Source organism: Leptonychotes weddellii, chromosome 1, assembly GCF_054177405.1.
Source record: "Leptonychotes weddellii isolate Sample4059 chromosome 1, ASM5417740v2, whole genome shotgun sequence".
Taxonomy (NCBI): domain Eukaryota; kingdom Metazoa; phylum Chordata; class Mammalia; order Carnivora; family Phocidae; genus Leptonychotes; species Leptonychotes weddellii.
The window spans coordinates 49,969,713-49,986,030 of NC_138369.1; the positions used below are offsets into that span (position 1 = coordinate 49,969,713).

A 16,318-nucleotide genomic window follows, 5' to 3' on the forward strand; every position below is an offset into this window, starting at 1 on the left:
ACACCCTGCCTACCCTATGCCAGGCGTCGTGCTAAGCAACTAACCTGCTCTATCCCAGTCAGTCTCACGAGCTAGACAGGATTCTTAATTATCCTCCTTTGGCAGAGGCATAAAGAAGGTTAACCAATCGCCCAAGATTGTGTAGTTCAAGTCACCAGAGCCGGGAATTGAATCCAGGTTGTCTGGCTCCAAAATGCACAGACTTCGCCACCATGTACCACTACCTCTTCTTCACACAAAACTTCTTGAAAGAGTTGTCTCCACTTACTTTCGACCCACGTCATAGCTCAGTGTAGACTGTCTTCTGTCCTAGTTAATCCATGAACTGGGTTCTCTCCAAGGTTACAAATGACCTCCTTGTCATTAAGTCTCTTGAACCCATTCTAGTCCTCTTGTTTGACGTCTGAGTAGCATTTGGCCCTGTTGGTCCTTCTTACAACATGCTGTACCTTTAGATTCTGTGAAATACACCTTCCAAGTAATCTTCTTCTGTTTCTGTCACCTTGGCAAACTCTCCCTGTCCCCATCCTCCTCCTTCTCCTCACAAGGATCTCTCCTGGGTTCACTTCTCCCCAGCACCCCCAAGTTCATGGTTCCTGGGCAATTGAATCCATTCCCATGACATCAAGTACCACTTACTTCCAGGCCCTCATCTCTGTCCCGACTCTCCTACTGTGTCGGCTATTACCCATCAGGCTTTGGCTTGGATGTCCCAGAGAGGCCAAAAGTCCAGAACTACACATAGCACCTCATCGACCACCACCAAAACCTACCCCCTTCCTCATGTTCTGACCCAGTGAAACAAATCAGACACTCAAGGGTTAGCTTTTTAATTGTCCTTTTGAATTTTGCTTCCAGTATTGTTAACATACAGTGTTATATTTGTTTAAGGTGTACAATATGGTGATTCAACACTTCCATACATCACCCCCTGCTCATCACAAGTGCCCTCCTTAATCCCCATCACCTATTTCAGCCATCCCCCCACCCACCTCCACTCTTGTAACCATCAGTGTGTTCTCTATAGTTATGGAGCCTGTTTTTTGGTTTGCCTCTCTCTCTCTTTTTCCCCTTTGCTTGTTTTGTTTTGTTCCTTAAATTCCACATATGAGTGAGATCATATGGTATTTGTCGTTCTCTGACTGATTTTGCTTAACATTATACTCTCTAGCTCCATCCACGTCATTGCAAATGGCAAGATTTCACTCTTTTTATGGTTGAATAATATTCCATTGTGTATGTATATATATGTGTGTGTATACATATATATACATACACACACATATATATATATATCACATCTTCTTTATCCCTTCATCCCCAATTGTTGGACACTTGGGCAGCTTCCTTATCTTGGCTATTGTCAATAATGCTGCTATAAACATAGGGATGCATGTATCCCTCTGAATTAGTGTTTTTTAATTCTTTGGGTAAATATGTAGTAGTGTGACTACCGGATCATAGGGTAACATTCTGAGAAGCTTCTATACTGTTTTCCACAGTGGCTGCCCCAATTTTGTTGGTTGTTGCCCCACCAACAGTGCACAAATGTTCCTTTTTCTCTACATCCTAGCCAACACTTGTTGTTTGCGTTTTTGATTTTAGCCACTCTGACAGGTATGAGGTGATATTCATTGTAGTTTTGACTTACATTTCCCTGATGATGAGTGATGTTGAGCATCTTCTCATGTGTCTGTTGGCCATCTGGATATCTTCTTTGCAGAAATGTCTGTTCATGTCTTCTGCCCGTTTTAATCAGATTATTTGATTTGGGGGTGTTGAGTTGTATAAGTTCTTTATATGTTTTGGATACTAACCCTTTATCAGATATGTCGTTTGCAAATATTTTCTCCCATTCTGTAGGTTGTCTTTTAGTTTTGTTAATTGTTGCCTTCACTGTGCAGAAGTTTTTATTTTGATATAGTCCCAAGAGTTTATTTTTGCTTTCATTTCCTTTGCCTCAGGAGACCTATCTAGAAAAATGTTGGTATGGCTGATGTCAGAGAAGTTCCTGCTTGTGCTCTCTTCAAGGATTTTTATGGTTTCGGATCTCCATTTAGGGCTTTAATCCATTTTGACTTTATTTTTGTGTATGGTGTAAGAAAGTGGTCCAGTTTCATTCTTTTGCATGGCTGTCCGGTTTTCCCAACACCATTTGTTGAAGAGACTGTTTTTTTCCCACTGCATATTCTTGCCTCATGTGTTGGAGATTAATTGGCCATATAATCATGGGTTTGTTTCTGAGCTTTCTATCCTGTTCTGTTGATCTATGTGTCTATTTTTGTGCCAGTAACATACTATCTTGATCACTACAGCTTTGTAGTATAACTTGAAATCTGGAATTGTTATACCTCCAGCCTTGTTTCTCTTTCTCAAGATTGTTTTGGCTATTCAGGGTCTTTCGTGATTCCATATAAATTTTAGGATTATTTGTTCTAGTTCTGTGAAAAATGCTGTTGCTATTTTGACAGGAATTGCATTAAATCTGTAGATTGCTTTGGGTAGTATAAACATTTTAGCAATATTTGTTCTTCTAATCCATGAGCATGGAATGTCTTTCCATTTGTTTGTGTTGTCTTCAATTTCTTCATTAATGTTTTATAGTGTTCAGAGTACCGGTCTTTTACCTTCTTGGTTAAGTTTATTCCTAGGTATTTTATTTTACTTTATTTTATTGGTGCAACTGTAAATGGGGTTGCTTTCTTGATTTCTCTTTTTGTTGCTTCATTATCAGTGTATAGAAATACAATGGATTTCTGTGCATTGATTTTGTATCCTGTGACCTTACTAAATTCTAGTAGTTTTTTGGTGGAGTACTTAGGGTTTTCTATATATAGTATCATGCCATCTGCAAATAGTGTACGTTTTACTTCATCCTTACCAATTTGGATTATTCCTTTTTCTTGTCTGATTGCTGTGGCTAGGACTTCCAGTACTATGTTGAATAAAAGTGGTAAGAGTGGACATCCTGGTCTTGTTCCTGACCTTAGGGAAAAAGCTCTCAGTTTTTCCCCATTGTATATGATGTTAGCTGTGGGTTTTTCATGTATGTATGGCCTTTATTATATTGAGGTATGTTCCCTCTAAACCTGCTTTGTTGAGGGTTTTTATCATGAATGGATGTCGTACTTTGTCAAATGTTTTTTCTGTATCTATTGAAGTGATCATATGGTTTTTATCCTTTGTCTTATTGATGTGTCACATTGACTGATTTGCAAATATTGAACCACCCTTGCAACCTGGGAATAAAGCCCACTTGATCGTGGTGAATGATTCTTTTTAATGTATTGTTGGATTTGGTTTGCTAATATTTTATTGAGGAGTTTTGCACTATATTCATCAGAGATATTGGCCTATAGTTCTCTTTTTTGTATTGTCTTTATCTGGTTTTAGTATCAGGGTAATCCTGGCCTCACAGAATCAATTTGGAGAGTTAGTTTTTCTTTAGGGGGGTGTAGCAGAGGGGCTGGCAGACAGGCAGATGCGTGCACCACCCGAAGAGGGCAGCTTCCATCCAGCCACAATGCTGACCACTGTCAGGCACAAATGTGGCCCCATATTGCCAGGCTTTTGGCCTTTTAGAGGAAATCCAGAGACCAGCACTATCACATGGAATGTTGGCTAGTAATTCAAATATTTTGAAAGCACAGCAACGGCCAATCTCAACCTCCTCGGACCAGATGCAGTGCGCAGGCTGCCAAGTTGTACCTCTGCCTGCCCACTCTCCTGAGGTGAGTGTGCTCCATCCCACGGATGCAAGGATCATTTCTGGGCCAACTCCCACATCTCTGGCCTGACTGTTCTCTTCAGTTCGAGACCCACAAATCCAGCCTCCCCTACAAGCACCTCGTGCTCAACACATCCAACACTGCGGTGAACTGGAAGACAGGGCACTAGAAATTACCCCATCTGGACAACAGAGAGAAAATAGACAGGAAAACAAATGAAGAGAGCCTCAGAGACCTATGGGACTCTGACAAGAGATCTAACATCGGATCATCGAGTCCCAGAGGGAGAAGAGGAGAAAAGACAGTGGGGTGGTCAAGGCTAAAGGAAAGAAAGAGAGACAACACTGAATGCTAACAAGGATGCTGAGAAACTGGATCTCTCACACATTCCGGATGGGCATGTGAAATGGCATGGCCACTCTGGAACACATCGCATCTTAAACAACATGCAATTTCCATATGGCCCAGCAATTACCCTCCTGGGAAATGAAGACTCGTGTTCACACAAAAACCTCTACACGAGTGCCGAAAGCAGCTTTATTTGTGATAGCCCATAGGGGTAATGACCCAAAAGTCTCTCAACGAACTGTGTGGTTCATCCACACCCTAGAATGCTACACACAACCACCCGGAAATGTTAAACAAAAACAGTGAATCCTAAAAGGTCACATACCTTTTAGGTGTGATTCAAGTCATAAAAAGTTCTCGAAATGAGAAAATTTTGGAAACAGAGAACAAATTAGCACCTGCCAAGGATTATGAAGGAAATGGGGGTGGGCGACAAAAGCGCAGCACAATGTTCTGGAACGTTCTGCATCTTGACTGTATCAATGTCAATATCCTGGTTGTGATACTGTCCTACGGTTTCCCAAGATGTTACCATTGGGGGAAAGTGGGTAAAGGACACACAGCATTTCTCTGTATTATTTGTTACCAAACTGCATGTGAATCTACCAGTATCTCAAAATAAAACGTTTACTTAGGAAAAAAAAAGAAAAGCCAGATATACAACAGCACAGTCTCAATCTCTTAACTCCCGGTTTGCCAACCTGCTGACGGCACAACGCGCTCTCATTTATGCTGGTAACCGAGCAAGCAAATCTTCAAACTCTGTACCACCATCTCTAGGGAAGTTCTGCGACAACTTCAACAGAATCTGCCCTCCAAACTTTCACACTGTCTATTTAAAGTTCTGGAATGTTGGAGCTGGAAAAAAACGAAACAACAGCAGCATCCAAGGTAGACTGGTGGGCTCTGGGCCCCCTCGACCTGTATCAGATCCCCAATTGCCCCGCCTTGAAGAAATTGCCTTCCAAGTAAATACAATGTACTTAAGCAGGGCCAGCTTGAAGGCCCGCCCCTGGCTCCCTGCACCAGGGCTGCTGCCTCTAGACGCGTCTAGACACGTCCTGCATGGATCTTGTACACTGCCCCTCGGAGAAGTCATTTAGCTACCCCTTCTCTGTCCCGGGCCTGGTGAACTGCTTGAGGCCAGAGAGCTGGCTGAGCCACTGGGCGGCACTTAAAACTCATAGCTTCTCAAAGGCTATTGTTTTACTTCTTAAGTTAGATCCCAGGCTCTAGGCAGCCTGGGCCCCCTGCACTCACACAATGTGACATTGAGATACCAGTTTCTGGAGGACAGCAGTTCTTTTCAACATTGCTATGGTGTAAAGTTATTTGTGAAAGAAGGAAAGGCACAAAGGCCAGCTGAGGTCAGTGTGAGCTGGGGACATTTGTCACACTCCTTGGGGACACAGGTATTGTACCCAGGCTACAGGTGAGGAGATTAAGGCCCACAGGACGGAGGAGCTAGGACAGGTGATCTGGACTCTAAGCTACACTGCTAGTTGTACTGGACACTGTTCAGACCTGCCCCTGTCCTGTGTAGATGCCCCAGAGATTTCGTCTGGGGGCCCACCTCCTGGGACCTGGGGAAGGTTGCTGGGGATGGAAGTAGAGGGACAAGGCCTACACCAGTCTGCCCCTACCCTACCTCCTGGGGAGCTGTGCACCCCCACCCTAGCTTTTTATGTGTGTGTCTGACCGTGTGTGTCTCTCTGGGGGTGTGTGAATATGTCTGTATATGAGTGTGTGTGTGTGCGCGTGCGCGCGCACAATATGACTGCCCATACATGCATGTCATGTTTGTATGCTTGGGGAGGTCTACGGGTGTCTGTGTGCATGAGCGTGTCACTCTGTGTTCCTTTCTATGTGTGCCTATGTGGGTTTGTGTATCTCTGTGGATGTCGCATGTCTGCTTTGTGTATTGAGTATGTATGCGTTTGTGTGTCTGTGCGTGTGGTATGTTGTTTGTGCGTCCCCATGTGTCCATGCGTGTGTATCTGTGGGGACGTCTATGCATGCCTGCATGTGTGGTGTGTGTCCTTGTGAACATGTAGCATCTGCATGTGTGTTTTCTGTGGCTGTATGTGTAGTATCTGGGTGTGCGTCTGTGCACGCATGTAGTCCGTGTGCGTTTGCTGTCTGTGTGTGTGGTGTGCGTTTGTGTCCCTACGTGGGTCTGTGTGCGCTAGGTGTGTTGCGCGTGGGTGTGGCGAGTCCTGCCGCGCTGACACTCGGGTGAGCCCGGCTGGGTTCCAGGCCTCGTGACGGTCCCCAGGCCGCCACCCCGGGGCGCGGCCTCCCGCGAGGCCGGGCGGGGAGGAGCGCGTGGCCGGGTCCGCGGGCTGTGCCCCCAGCTCCTCCCCGCGGGCCGGGCACACGTGGGCCCCGGGCGCCGCCTCTCCGCACCGCCCGCCTGTCCCGCGCGTCCCCACCCACCTCGGGCCGCCCCCGCCGCCGAGCCGGCCCGGGGATAAAGTGGCAGCGCAGACGCCGCGCCCTGTCGCCGCGGAGCCGGCGGCGCGCAGCTTGGCCCGGCACCGGCCCGCCGCAGACGAGGACCCGCGGCGCTCGGGGAACGCGACAGCGGCGCTCGTGGCCCCGGTAACTGCCTCCCGGCCCCCGCCCCAGCCAGCAAGTGCCGTCCCCAGGGGTGGGGAGCAGCCTCGGGGGTCCCCCGCGCGCTCGGCGTGGGCTCCCGCGCCCCCTGGTGCGCGCGCGTGTGTGCGCGCGTGTCTGTGGTGCGCGTGTCTGTGTGTGCGCGTGTGTGCGCGCGCCCTCCCCTGCTCCCTCGCACCAGCCCCCAAACCAACTTGTCCCCGTCAACTCCATCTTCCCGGTCCCCGCCGTCCCCGTGCACACGCCCGGCGAAGTCTCCTGGTTTTTCCGGTGGCTTTCCCAGTGACAGCTGCAGGGCTCCATTCCCTGCGCTGTCGGAGACAGGCAGGAAGCAAAGTTTGTCAGGAGCCTCGGGGGTGACTTTGCCTCGGGGACCCGCATTTGTGCGTGTGCGAGGTGCCTCGGTGTGCGCGGAGCTAGTTTCCCAGTTTCCCGGGGCTCGCGAGCCCCTCTGGTCCCCGAACCCCTCCATCGGTTTGTGTAAGGAAAGTAATGACCTAAACTAGTAGTGGGGCATCTCAGGCGCCTGTTCCCCCGCCCCTGGGGAAGGAGGGGAGCCCCGGAGAGCTTGTCAGTGCGAGCTGGTAGCAGGCTCCCGGGCTCCGCACCCCTAAAGCCCGAAAGGCAGGCTCTGGGGGCAGGGCGCGGGGTAGGGGACAGGGGCTCCGGAGCTGCTTGAATGCTGCCCTGTGACGGCCGAGATGAGGGAACAGCCCTTATTTGCCTGGCTCTGATCCTTCATGCTGTCGTGGTTGTGGAATGCAAAAACCAGGACATGATGGAAACAGGTTTGTCATGGAATCTTTGGAATTTCAGACAGGAGGAATTAATTGGAGTATCATCCACCTCATTATTGTGCCCCTTTGAAACTTCCTTGGGGATTTTAAGATAGATGGGTCTTCTTGCAGCTGGGTCTTTATACCCACAGAGCTGACTGTAATTTCCACTTGATTACAGCTAAAATAGTCTTTAAGATGAAGTTTCCTGAAATGATTTAAAATAAACACAGATGGGAAGGGGGAAAAAGCTGTAATGAGGCACTTAAAAAATAAAGTGAGCATTTTCTTAAGAACAAATGGGATTTTTCAGTCTCGGAGAGATTGCAAGAAATATATGGGTTTTTAAAAATCTTTGAAATGGAGGGTTTTTTTGTTTTTTTTAACTGCTTAAAAAATATTACTGACACCAAACAAGGCTTTTCTCCCCATCTCTGTGTGTTTTACCATATTTCTGACTTTGAAATATGTCCTCTTTTCTTTCAAGGACTTGCAGATCCTTTCAGAATGCCGGAGGAAAGTTCTCCCAGGCAGACCCCGCAGAGCGTTCCATACCAGGACCTGCCTCACCTGGTCAATGCCGACGGACAGTACCTGTTCTGCAGGTACTGGAAACCGACGGGCACACCCAAGTAAGTCTGGCCCAGAGTGCTGCCCCAGATGCACACGGGCACATTCTCACCTGCCTCTCCTCCTTCTTCATGTAGCATCTCCTCTGGGGCCACTTTCTTCATGACCTACTTCACGTCAGGCACAGCAGTGCTAACAAAGCTGAGATTTATACTTGATCTTTTTTTTTTTTTTAATTAAGAAGCAGGAGTTCTATTTTCATTATAACAACCAGGATACGGATTCCACCGTATGGCAGTGTTCAAAAATTCCACATGACTTTATTTTTTGTACTGAAATTGATTTCCTGTGGTACAGGCATTCCTCTAAAAATCAAACCCAACAACTCCAGAAAGCCACCTAAGCAGATAAGAAAATCAAAACTGTATCAATAGAGTAATCTTCGTTCTCTTTCCTGCTTGATTATGAGCTTCCGAGGTCTCATACGTGTACAACTAGGAAGAAAGGGGCCTGGGTATTTCCTTCTGATTTCTTGCCAGCTCAATTACTTTGTACATTTTCCATCAAGGATTTGTCTTGCTATTAGAAACAGGCGTTGGGACTATACACCATCAGACAGCTGGTCTCCGGCTGCTCCCCTCCTCTTGTACAAAACAGGGAAAACCCTGCTTGTTTGTGTTATTCAGGGAAAGAAATTATTTGTGGTAACCAATTGGACTGGTGACGGGTGAGCATCTCCTGTCCCATGGATATTTTACCTGCCTCGAAGGCCTCTGGTCTCCTAGGGGACACGGTCCAAGGTGGATTATGTCTCTCTTTGTGTTTCAGTAATCACCTGACCCTAGCACAGCCAGAGAGTCTCTCCTATATTTTCAACAAGGTAATCCAGGTAGCTGCCCATTAAAAACACAGAGATGGGGACTTTTAAAGACCTGGTTTAAATCATAGCTTCAGGGCAGCTGTAAACTGGCTCTCATAATGGACTGGTAATAATTCCTACCTGTTCTGGCAATACCTTTCTTGAAGATTTCCTCGAGAAGAGAGTGTGTATGTCTGCATACGTGTCAGATGGAGAGAGTGGGGAAGGGAGGGAAGGAAGGAGGGAGGAAGTTGGGGGTGGGGAGAGAGAGGGGGAGGGAGGGAGAGAAAGGGTTGTCAAGCATTATCATTAATTCTCCATTCTGACTTATTCTCCACTCTGACTTAACTGGCTGTAGAATTGCATATTCTCAGTTCAATTTCTAAGAACTTTGTGGTATGTGGTGCATTATTTGATCAATTTACAAAAAGAGGACAAAGAATTGGAAGTACACATTTTTAATGTCCAGGTCCCGGACTTTGGGAGCTTTCCTTGGTTGAGTGGGGAGGCCATCTTAGTTCGAGGTCAATGAAATAAGGAGGGCCTTGGGTGTCTGGCTGGGGCCTTGCAGGGCGGTGGGCGAGTGGGTCGGGAATGGCCGAATTGGCTGCCCTTCCTTGGCCATGAATGGTTTTCACAATCTCCACGCTGACATGGTGCTGTGGGGAATTCTGTCTGCTCCTTAGCTTTTACTCCACTTAGAAGCAGCAACACCCCCACCCCCCGTAGTTTGAACTGAGCTGTCTCTGGGAAGTCAGGGTTTGCGTTGTAGTGGTTGCCGATGGCAGTAAGAAAGTAGGTGGGTGGCTGAGGCAGTTGGGTCCTGGGAGTTGGGAGAGAAATGTGACCGGGGGAGGGGCCACCCCCCATCTACTCTGCCTCTACCCCATGGAGATGATACAGATCGTAGGGAGTTGGGGCCAATGTCAGGGGTGATCTTCAAACCATTTCACCAGCAGTCCCGACCAATGAGAAATTCCGGGAGGCCCCCTGTGGCAGGTGTTAACCCTGTGGTGGCATCTCTGGATATTGAGGAGGGCTAGAGCTTCCTGGAGGAGGGATCATGGCAGCCAGAGTGATGGGGAGTGGTGAGGGCCTCCAGGCAGAGGTTTATACCAACTGCTATGAGAACATGCCCATGTCTTAATAACTGAGAGCAGCTGCTCGGGCAGCCAGCAGCTACTGTGCAGCCCTGCCTTCCTGTGCGCTCTGGAACATCTCCGCTGTGGAGTTTCAACACTGTTGCCTATTGCTTTCAGGAAGGGGGAGGGGACAGCAGGTCACCACTGGCCTCAGTCTGTACCCTCTGGGGAGTGTCCTCAAGGCCCTTTCCCAGTTAAGCTCAGGGCCTTCTCTGTTCTACCGTCTGTGGGGAAAACCCAGACAAATGCCACCTTCTCTCTGTCCTTCCACTCTGCTCCGTTAAAAAAAAAAATCCTTCTCCCAGAGGACCTTGAGACCTCCGAAGCCACCCCAGGTGTCACCTTACACAGAGGGTCTGTGTGCACCCCTCTTGGTTGCACCGCTTTGCATTGGACCTCACATCAACCTATGAGGTAAATGTTACCATGACTCTTTCCATTCTACACGTGGGAGAACAGGCCTAAGATGACCCAGCTAGCGTAGCTGGATTCAGTTCAGAACCCTCTGGCTCCAAGTCAGTGGCTCTTAATGCACCACTGAGAAAGACAGACCTTCGTCTTTTTAAGTAGCGTCTTCCTGATCAATTCTTGCATTTCTCATTAAGGCTGAAGATCACTTCATCCTGCAGTAAAGAGTAAAAGAATAATGAATTCTCCCTAATCGTTTGCTCATAATTACTGGAAGTGGGAAATAGATGAAAGATACGGATCGTTTGGAAACCAAAAATCTTGGGAGGCCCTGGGGGGCGTGGATGCTTTATCCAGATGCGGTATCTCGGACTTTGACGATACCGGTTCTTCAGCACATTTCCAGCCCTGATGTCAGCAGGGAGACGGAGACAGCCCCCCACCCCTCCGCCCGGTGGGGCTTGGGTTGCCTTGTGAGCTCCTGTGCACTGGAGTAGCATTTAGCCCCTTTGCATTCAGTCTGCCATGTGACCCTTAGTCTATTAAAGGACAACATTAAACGTCAGCTTCGTCATGTTACCCCACCACGCTCAGAACAGTGAAGGTGCGCCTGCCCCACGTGGTCGGAAACCATACTCAGTTTGAGGATTTCAAGGCTTCCTTTGATTCTGTGTGATGAGGAGGGCCGGGGGCCCCCTGCAACTGTGTGATGGTGCAGCTGCGGTCCCCAGCAGATGCCTAGTTCTAGACCTGGGCCACAGCATGTTGGCCTGATTATCCGCAGTGGGCGTGTGTTGGCTACATACGTCGGTGCCCTTCATCTTTCTTTAAAGCCGATACTTCCCTCCATGCGCTTGGTGTCTGGGCAGCCCCTCAGGTCTGAAGAGCTGACAAGTGTGCCTGTCTCTAGCTTCCATGGTGATAACAACTGGTCTATTAGGGGAGCTGTTCCAAAGTGTGGTTGTCCCTTGTCCCTCGCTCGCAGAGGTCCCGATGCACACACCCTCCCTGGAGACTTGCTGGAATTCACAAGGGACTCATTTTTTAAAATTTCATTTAGCATTTTGTTCCAAATTCCCCTACATTTTCAGAGACCTTCCAGAACAGAAGCCCCTGGAGTTCCTTCTCCAGACCTTGCTGGCTTTGTGCTCTTTGCCTTTCTGGCATCTGACTTCGGTCTCAGTAACCTGGCTTTTCCCCACCAGTCACCCCGCAGCCACGCCCGCACATGGGTGCCACTGCCTCTCCCCCCGCCATTCCACCAGTCTGGGCTGCATCCGAGGCGGTGCGCAGTTGGTGCGGTTTTCAGGACTTTCCTCTTGGTGACATGGTGTGGAGGCTGGAAATGGGGCACATGGCAGGAAAGGGACTAACAAGGGTCACGTGGCATCGTTTCTGGAACCTCCCCAAGTTCTTAGCCTTGGCCATTGTCAGTGGATCTAGAATCAATAAACCCAGGTCCCTGCTCCCGCTACTCCTCTCCTTATCCCTTATTCCCCAGAGAGGGGCTCAGCTGACATCCTCTACCTCTGCCCTGGGTCGCACTGATCCCTTTCTCCACGAAGCCTTCACAACCTGTAGCCGCAATTTTGGGCAATGCCGCTTTAGGACAATTCCTCCCACCTATGCAAATTTACCTGGAGAAGAAGTGATTCCTCAAAGCTGGGATATATTTAAACGTTACAAAACACACTCCCTTCCTGCCACCCTCATAATGTCCTCCTCACATCAACCACCAGCCCCTTGGGCGTGGCCCCAGTGGCCCCAGAAGATAAGGGCTCCTCCCAGCCAACTGGATCCGGACCCTGGGGATGCAGCGTCTCCACCATCTGGCTGGACATAATTTTGATCCCTATTGCCTTCTGGAATTTTGTTCTCATAGATCAGACTGGCTTTTCCTGTGCTCCCCTCCCCCTTCAGTATTCTAACCAGGTTGTAAGTCAGTTATTTAGTGTCCCTGTCCCTTCCCCCAGCCTAGGGCATTAATCGCGTGTTCTGGGCAAGATTCCACGAGTTCTGCTTATAGCTTTGAGTGTTTCCGCCTCCTCGTATGTCCCCTGCTGCCTCCTGCAGCTCTCATGACCTCTCCCCACTCTGAACTCCTGCCACCTGCGGGACTAGGTGTCACTGCATCACTTACCTTTGGTTGCTACATCCTCAGGGTGGACCAGATCACATCCCTTCTTTGTCCCTACAAGGAGCCATTTTGAACTCCATTCTGTTGGTCTCCATGGGTGTGAGGACAGTCCAGCTCCCCCCACACCCAGCCCCTGAGACCTGCCCCCAAGCTCTAAAGCGCTAGCATAGCTCTTGGGCTCTTCGGAAGCCTCTGTAGCAAGACAGGCTGTTAGGGCTCACCTCCCTGCTCTTCTTGCTCAGCCACAGTCACGGTCCCATTCCACCAGCCCGTTCGGCCAACGTTTATAGTTATTGACGTCTACATGCTCAAGGCATTGTGTTGGGCACCAGGGTGGGGAGAGGGTGGCAAAGACCGCTTTGTTTGATGTAGGGGTGGGGTAGGCGAACACATGGATAACTGTGATGTGATGTGGCAAGCCCCTAGAGATAGGAAACAGCTGGGCCCTGCAGAGCCTTTGTGCAAATGAGGAGAGGGGGTCCATCCAGGTAGACTCAGCCCTTCGGGTGTGTGGCTTGGGAAACAGAATGTGGGCTGGATTTCAGCTCCTACTCATCCTTCCAGCTAGTGCCCTTAACCTTCAAGAAGGGCATAGCAGGGAGCCGAGGCAGGAATGCGTGGGCTGCATGAGATGTTCAGGAGCCCCAGCAGTGGTATTACTGGGGCAGAAGGCAGGAACCTAATGAAGCTAGAGAGGTGGTAGGGGACAAAGCCCTGGGGGGTGGGGTGGGCGGGGGAGGCTGCGGGCTGAGCTACAGGCTTGGCCTTGAACCTTCAGGGGGTGGGGGCCCTGTTGGTAAGTTTTAAGCCAGAAGTGCTGTAGTCAGACTTGTAACTTGGACAGCCAGCTGGTTGGAGGTGTTTGCCATAATCCAGGGGACAGGTGAAGAGGGCTGAGTCCCCACATAGTAGTGGTTCCATGTGATGGCAGTGGAAGAGCTAAAGTTGCCCACTCCTGTTGATGATGGCGGTAGAGACGGGGAAGGTTAGCTCCTAGGTGCCTCCCCAAGTGACAGGTGCATGGGGAATACAGGGTTCTCCTTCCCCACACACCCCTTATTATCTCTGCTCTGAAGATGCCCGCTCTACTCTCTGACGTTGAGGACAGGTGGGGCCCCATGGGACCCTTCCCTGGAGCATCTCTGGAATAAACCAGTAGGAGAAATGGAGGAGAGGGAGCATGGCCAAGCAAACCTAATTCCCAAGAAAATATTAATGATGGGGACAAGTTCATTTTCACGAAGGTGAGAAAGGAATCCTGTCTTACATTGGCTCTCCACAATGAGGACTCAAAAATGAAGCACCTTTGACTTAATGGGTTGTTTTACGAAATTTACACCTAAACTCTGAGAAAGTGGACCTCATTCTGAATTTATAGCAATGACACAATTTTCGATCAGATCAATCAGCTTTTCCCTAGCAATTTGATTTTCTTTTGCCTATTTTAAGAATTTCCAGAAGTTTCTTTCTCTTATATGAGCTGTTGTTTCTCTTTCTGATGTTTCTGCCTTTGTTATAGCATAGCAAAATGCCTTATTTTTAAATAGGGCATCTCTTCTGGGCGGTTTCTTTTTTTTAAGACTCTTCGAATAGCAAAGATCTTCTGATGGCCAGAGGAAGGGCCGGCTGCTATTCTTGCAGTTGATTTTTCCAACAGCTTCGTTAAGGGATAATTTCTTCCAGTTACTATAAGAATGTTCTGCAGATACAAATCTGGCTTTGTTTTGCAGTGGAATCTTAGAAAAAAACAGCAAAATAAGCTGCTTCCTGAATAGCACCCGTTGTCCACCACTGTCTGTTTATCGACACCTTCGAGGTTTAGATCTTAATCCCAGAAGCACTCTGTCCGTGAATGCAAGCCAAACCATTGGTTATTATATAAATGGAGGAAATGGTCTTCAGTGGTGCGAATTTTTACAGCTGAGATTACAAGACAACCCTTGTCCCATATTTTAGGGTCATCCAAGGTTCTTGTTGGTAGGAGGTTCTTTTCATTTCACACAGCCTTGTTCATTGGGGGTGGGGGTGGGGATGTTGATGGTGGTCACTGAGGGACTGGAGGTGACATTGTTCTCTCTGTGTTGGAGACACACACAGCAGGGGGCTGTGTGGAGCCAGGAGGGCCTCGACAAGAGCTGTGAGCCCTGTCACTCCATTTGCAGCTGCCGGATGTGCTGACCATTCATTTCTTCTCTTGGCGCCCAGCAAATTCTCCTGTGTGCAGTGATGAAACACCATGCCTCCCCCTCCTCAAAAAGGTGTAAACAAGCTGTTTCTCATGGGATCACAGCTCTATCCTCATTTCTGGAAGGAAAGAAAGGAAGGAGGGAGGGAGGGTGGGAGGGAGCTGGGAGGAAGGAAGAGAAGAGGGATGAACAGAAGGAAAGAAAGAAGGTTTGGAAAAATATATTTTCAGTTGGTGTTAGGACTGAGGGGAATTGGACCTTCCTTTTCCTTGAACAAGTTTCCAAAACCAGAAATATTTACATTTCCATGGGGCAGGATTCACAGTGGTCAGGATGGAAATGGATCACTTTGTGAAGGCACACCTGTGTTACTTGAGGACACTCATGCGTCTGTCCCCTCATGCTGCTCCCTCCAGAGAGCAGACGTCGGGCGCAATGGCCCAGAGCAAGGCTTAGATTCCTGAGATGGTGGTGTGCTTCTCCACCAAAATGCAGGTGTGCCAGTGTTTTGTTTCTCTGCGCATGCGTGTGGTGTCCCTGGTGCCCAGAACAGTGGCCAACCCTCTGCAGGAGCTTGATGAACGTGTGTTAATGAGTGAATGAATCTACTCCGAAAGAGGAAAGGGACATGTGAGCATGTCACTAGCAGAGCTATCTCTCTTCTGGTGGAGGAAGTCAGACTTGAGTGCTAAGGTTTCCTTAGAGTTCCCCAGCTCTCCCTAGCCCTGGGGACTTCCCTAAGTAGGTGGTGGAGAGTTTTAGGTTAGAGTCTGTGGGCCTTTTGACATCATGGGTATGTTAAGTATATGCAGTTTTCTGGAAAGGAAGGTGGATTGCAGGCTCCATCAGACTCTCAAAATGGGGGTCCCTGACCCCCAAGGCTCTGTACAGGTGTCATCATTTTTCAGTTAGGAAGACTGAGGCTCAGAGGGTAAACATGAGGTCACCTAGGGGGGTTGGCGTGGGCCCAGGGGCAGGGTCCTGCCTGCACACTCTCCTCTGTGCCATGTTCTCCCAGGAGTTGCTCCCATGCCTTCTTCTCATGGGTTTGCCGCAAGGTAGCCACAAGGTAGCCCCTTCACAGTAGGGATTTCAACAGATGTCCAGTTTGGGGCAGGGCTTGGAGAGGCCTGAGTGGCCACCTCCCTCCTCACTGCTGGAAGCCTTTCGACAACATCTCCATTTTGGTGGTTCTGTTTTCAGTGGATAGAAGCATGTGGGCACCTAGGCGATACCCCAGGATGCTGAGTAATGGGGGTCGAGGGACTGCAGAAAGATGGCAGGAGACTCACTTAGGGGCCCCACGAGAAGGGGGATACATTCTAGGAGGAAGAGAAGCCCAGAAAGCCTCTAGGAGAATAAAAGGAGGTTGTGGCAGAGGAGGTATGGGGCCCCCCAATACAGAGGGGGCAGGAGGAGGAAGAACAGAAGGAGAAAAAGCTTGAAGGCAAGGAGAAAACCTTATCTTTGGTCTCATGTAGCCTCTGGTTAATCTCGTCTTGTCAAGGCAGGTCAGTTTCCCCAGGCCACCTGCACACTACTAGGTTA

At 49.0% G+C, this 16,318-nt stretch overlaps 1 protein-coding gene and 1 long non-coding RNA gene across 3 annotated transcripts in view; both read left to right on the forward strand.

The window, feature by feature from the left end:
- Nucleotides 1-6,519: 6,519 nt before the first annotated feature.
- The window catches only part of MGLL (monoglyceride lipase), a 114,067-nt gene continuing 104,268 nt past the window's right edge, over nucleotides 6,520-16,318 (forward strand). Inside the window, exons 1-2 of one of the 2 annotated variants that reach the window (XM_081823127.1) lie at nucleotides 6,520-6,677; nucleotides 7,956-8,100. In XM_081823127.1, the coding sequence (XP_081679253.1) occupies nucleotides 7,976-8,100 (125 nt within the window). In that variant the 5' untranslated portion in view covers nucleotides 6,520-6,677; nucleotides 7,956-7,975. Of the gene's footprint in view, nucleotides 6,678-7,364; nucleotides 7,481-7,955; nucleotides 8,101-16,318 lie in introns of those variants that run through there. The other variant, XM_081823129.1, reaches the window with a different exon arrangement.
- On the forward strand, nucleotides 8,108-13,223 carry LOC145722037 (uncharacterized). Its single transcript, XR_014146075.1, has 2 exons — nucleotides 8,108-8,918; nucleotides 10,645-13,223. It is a non-coding gene; the product is annotated as an uncharacterized LOC145722037 (long non-coding RNA).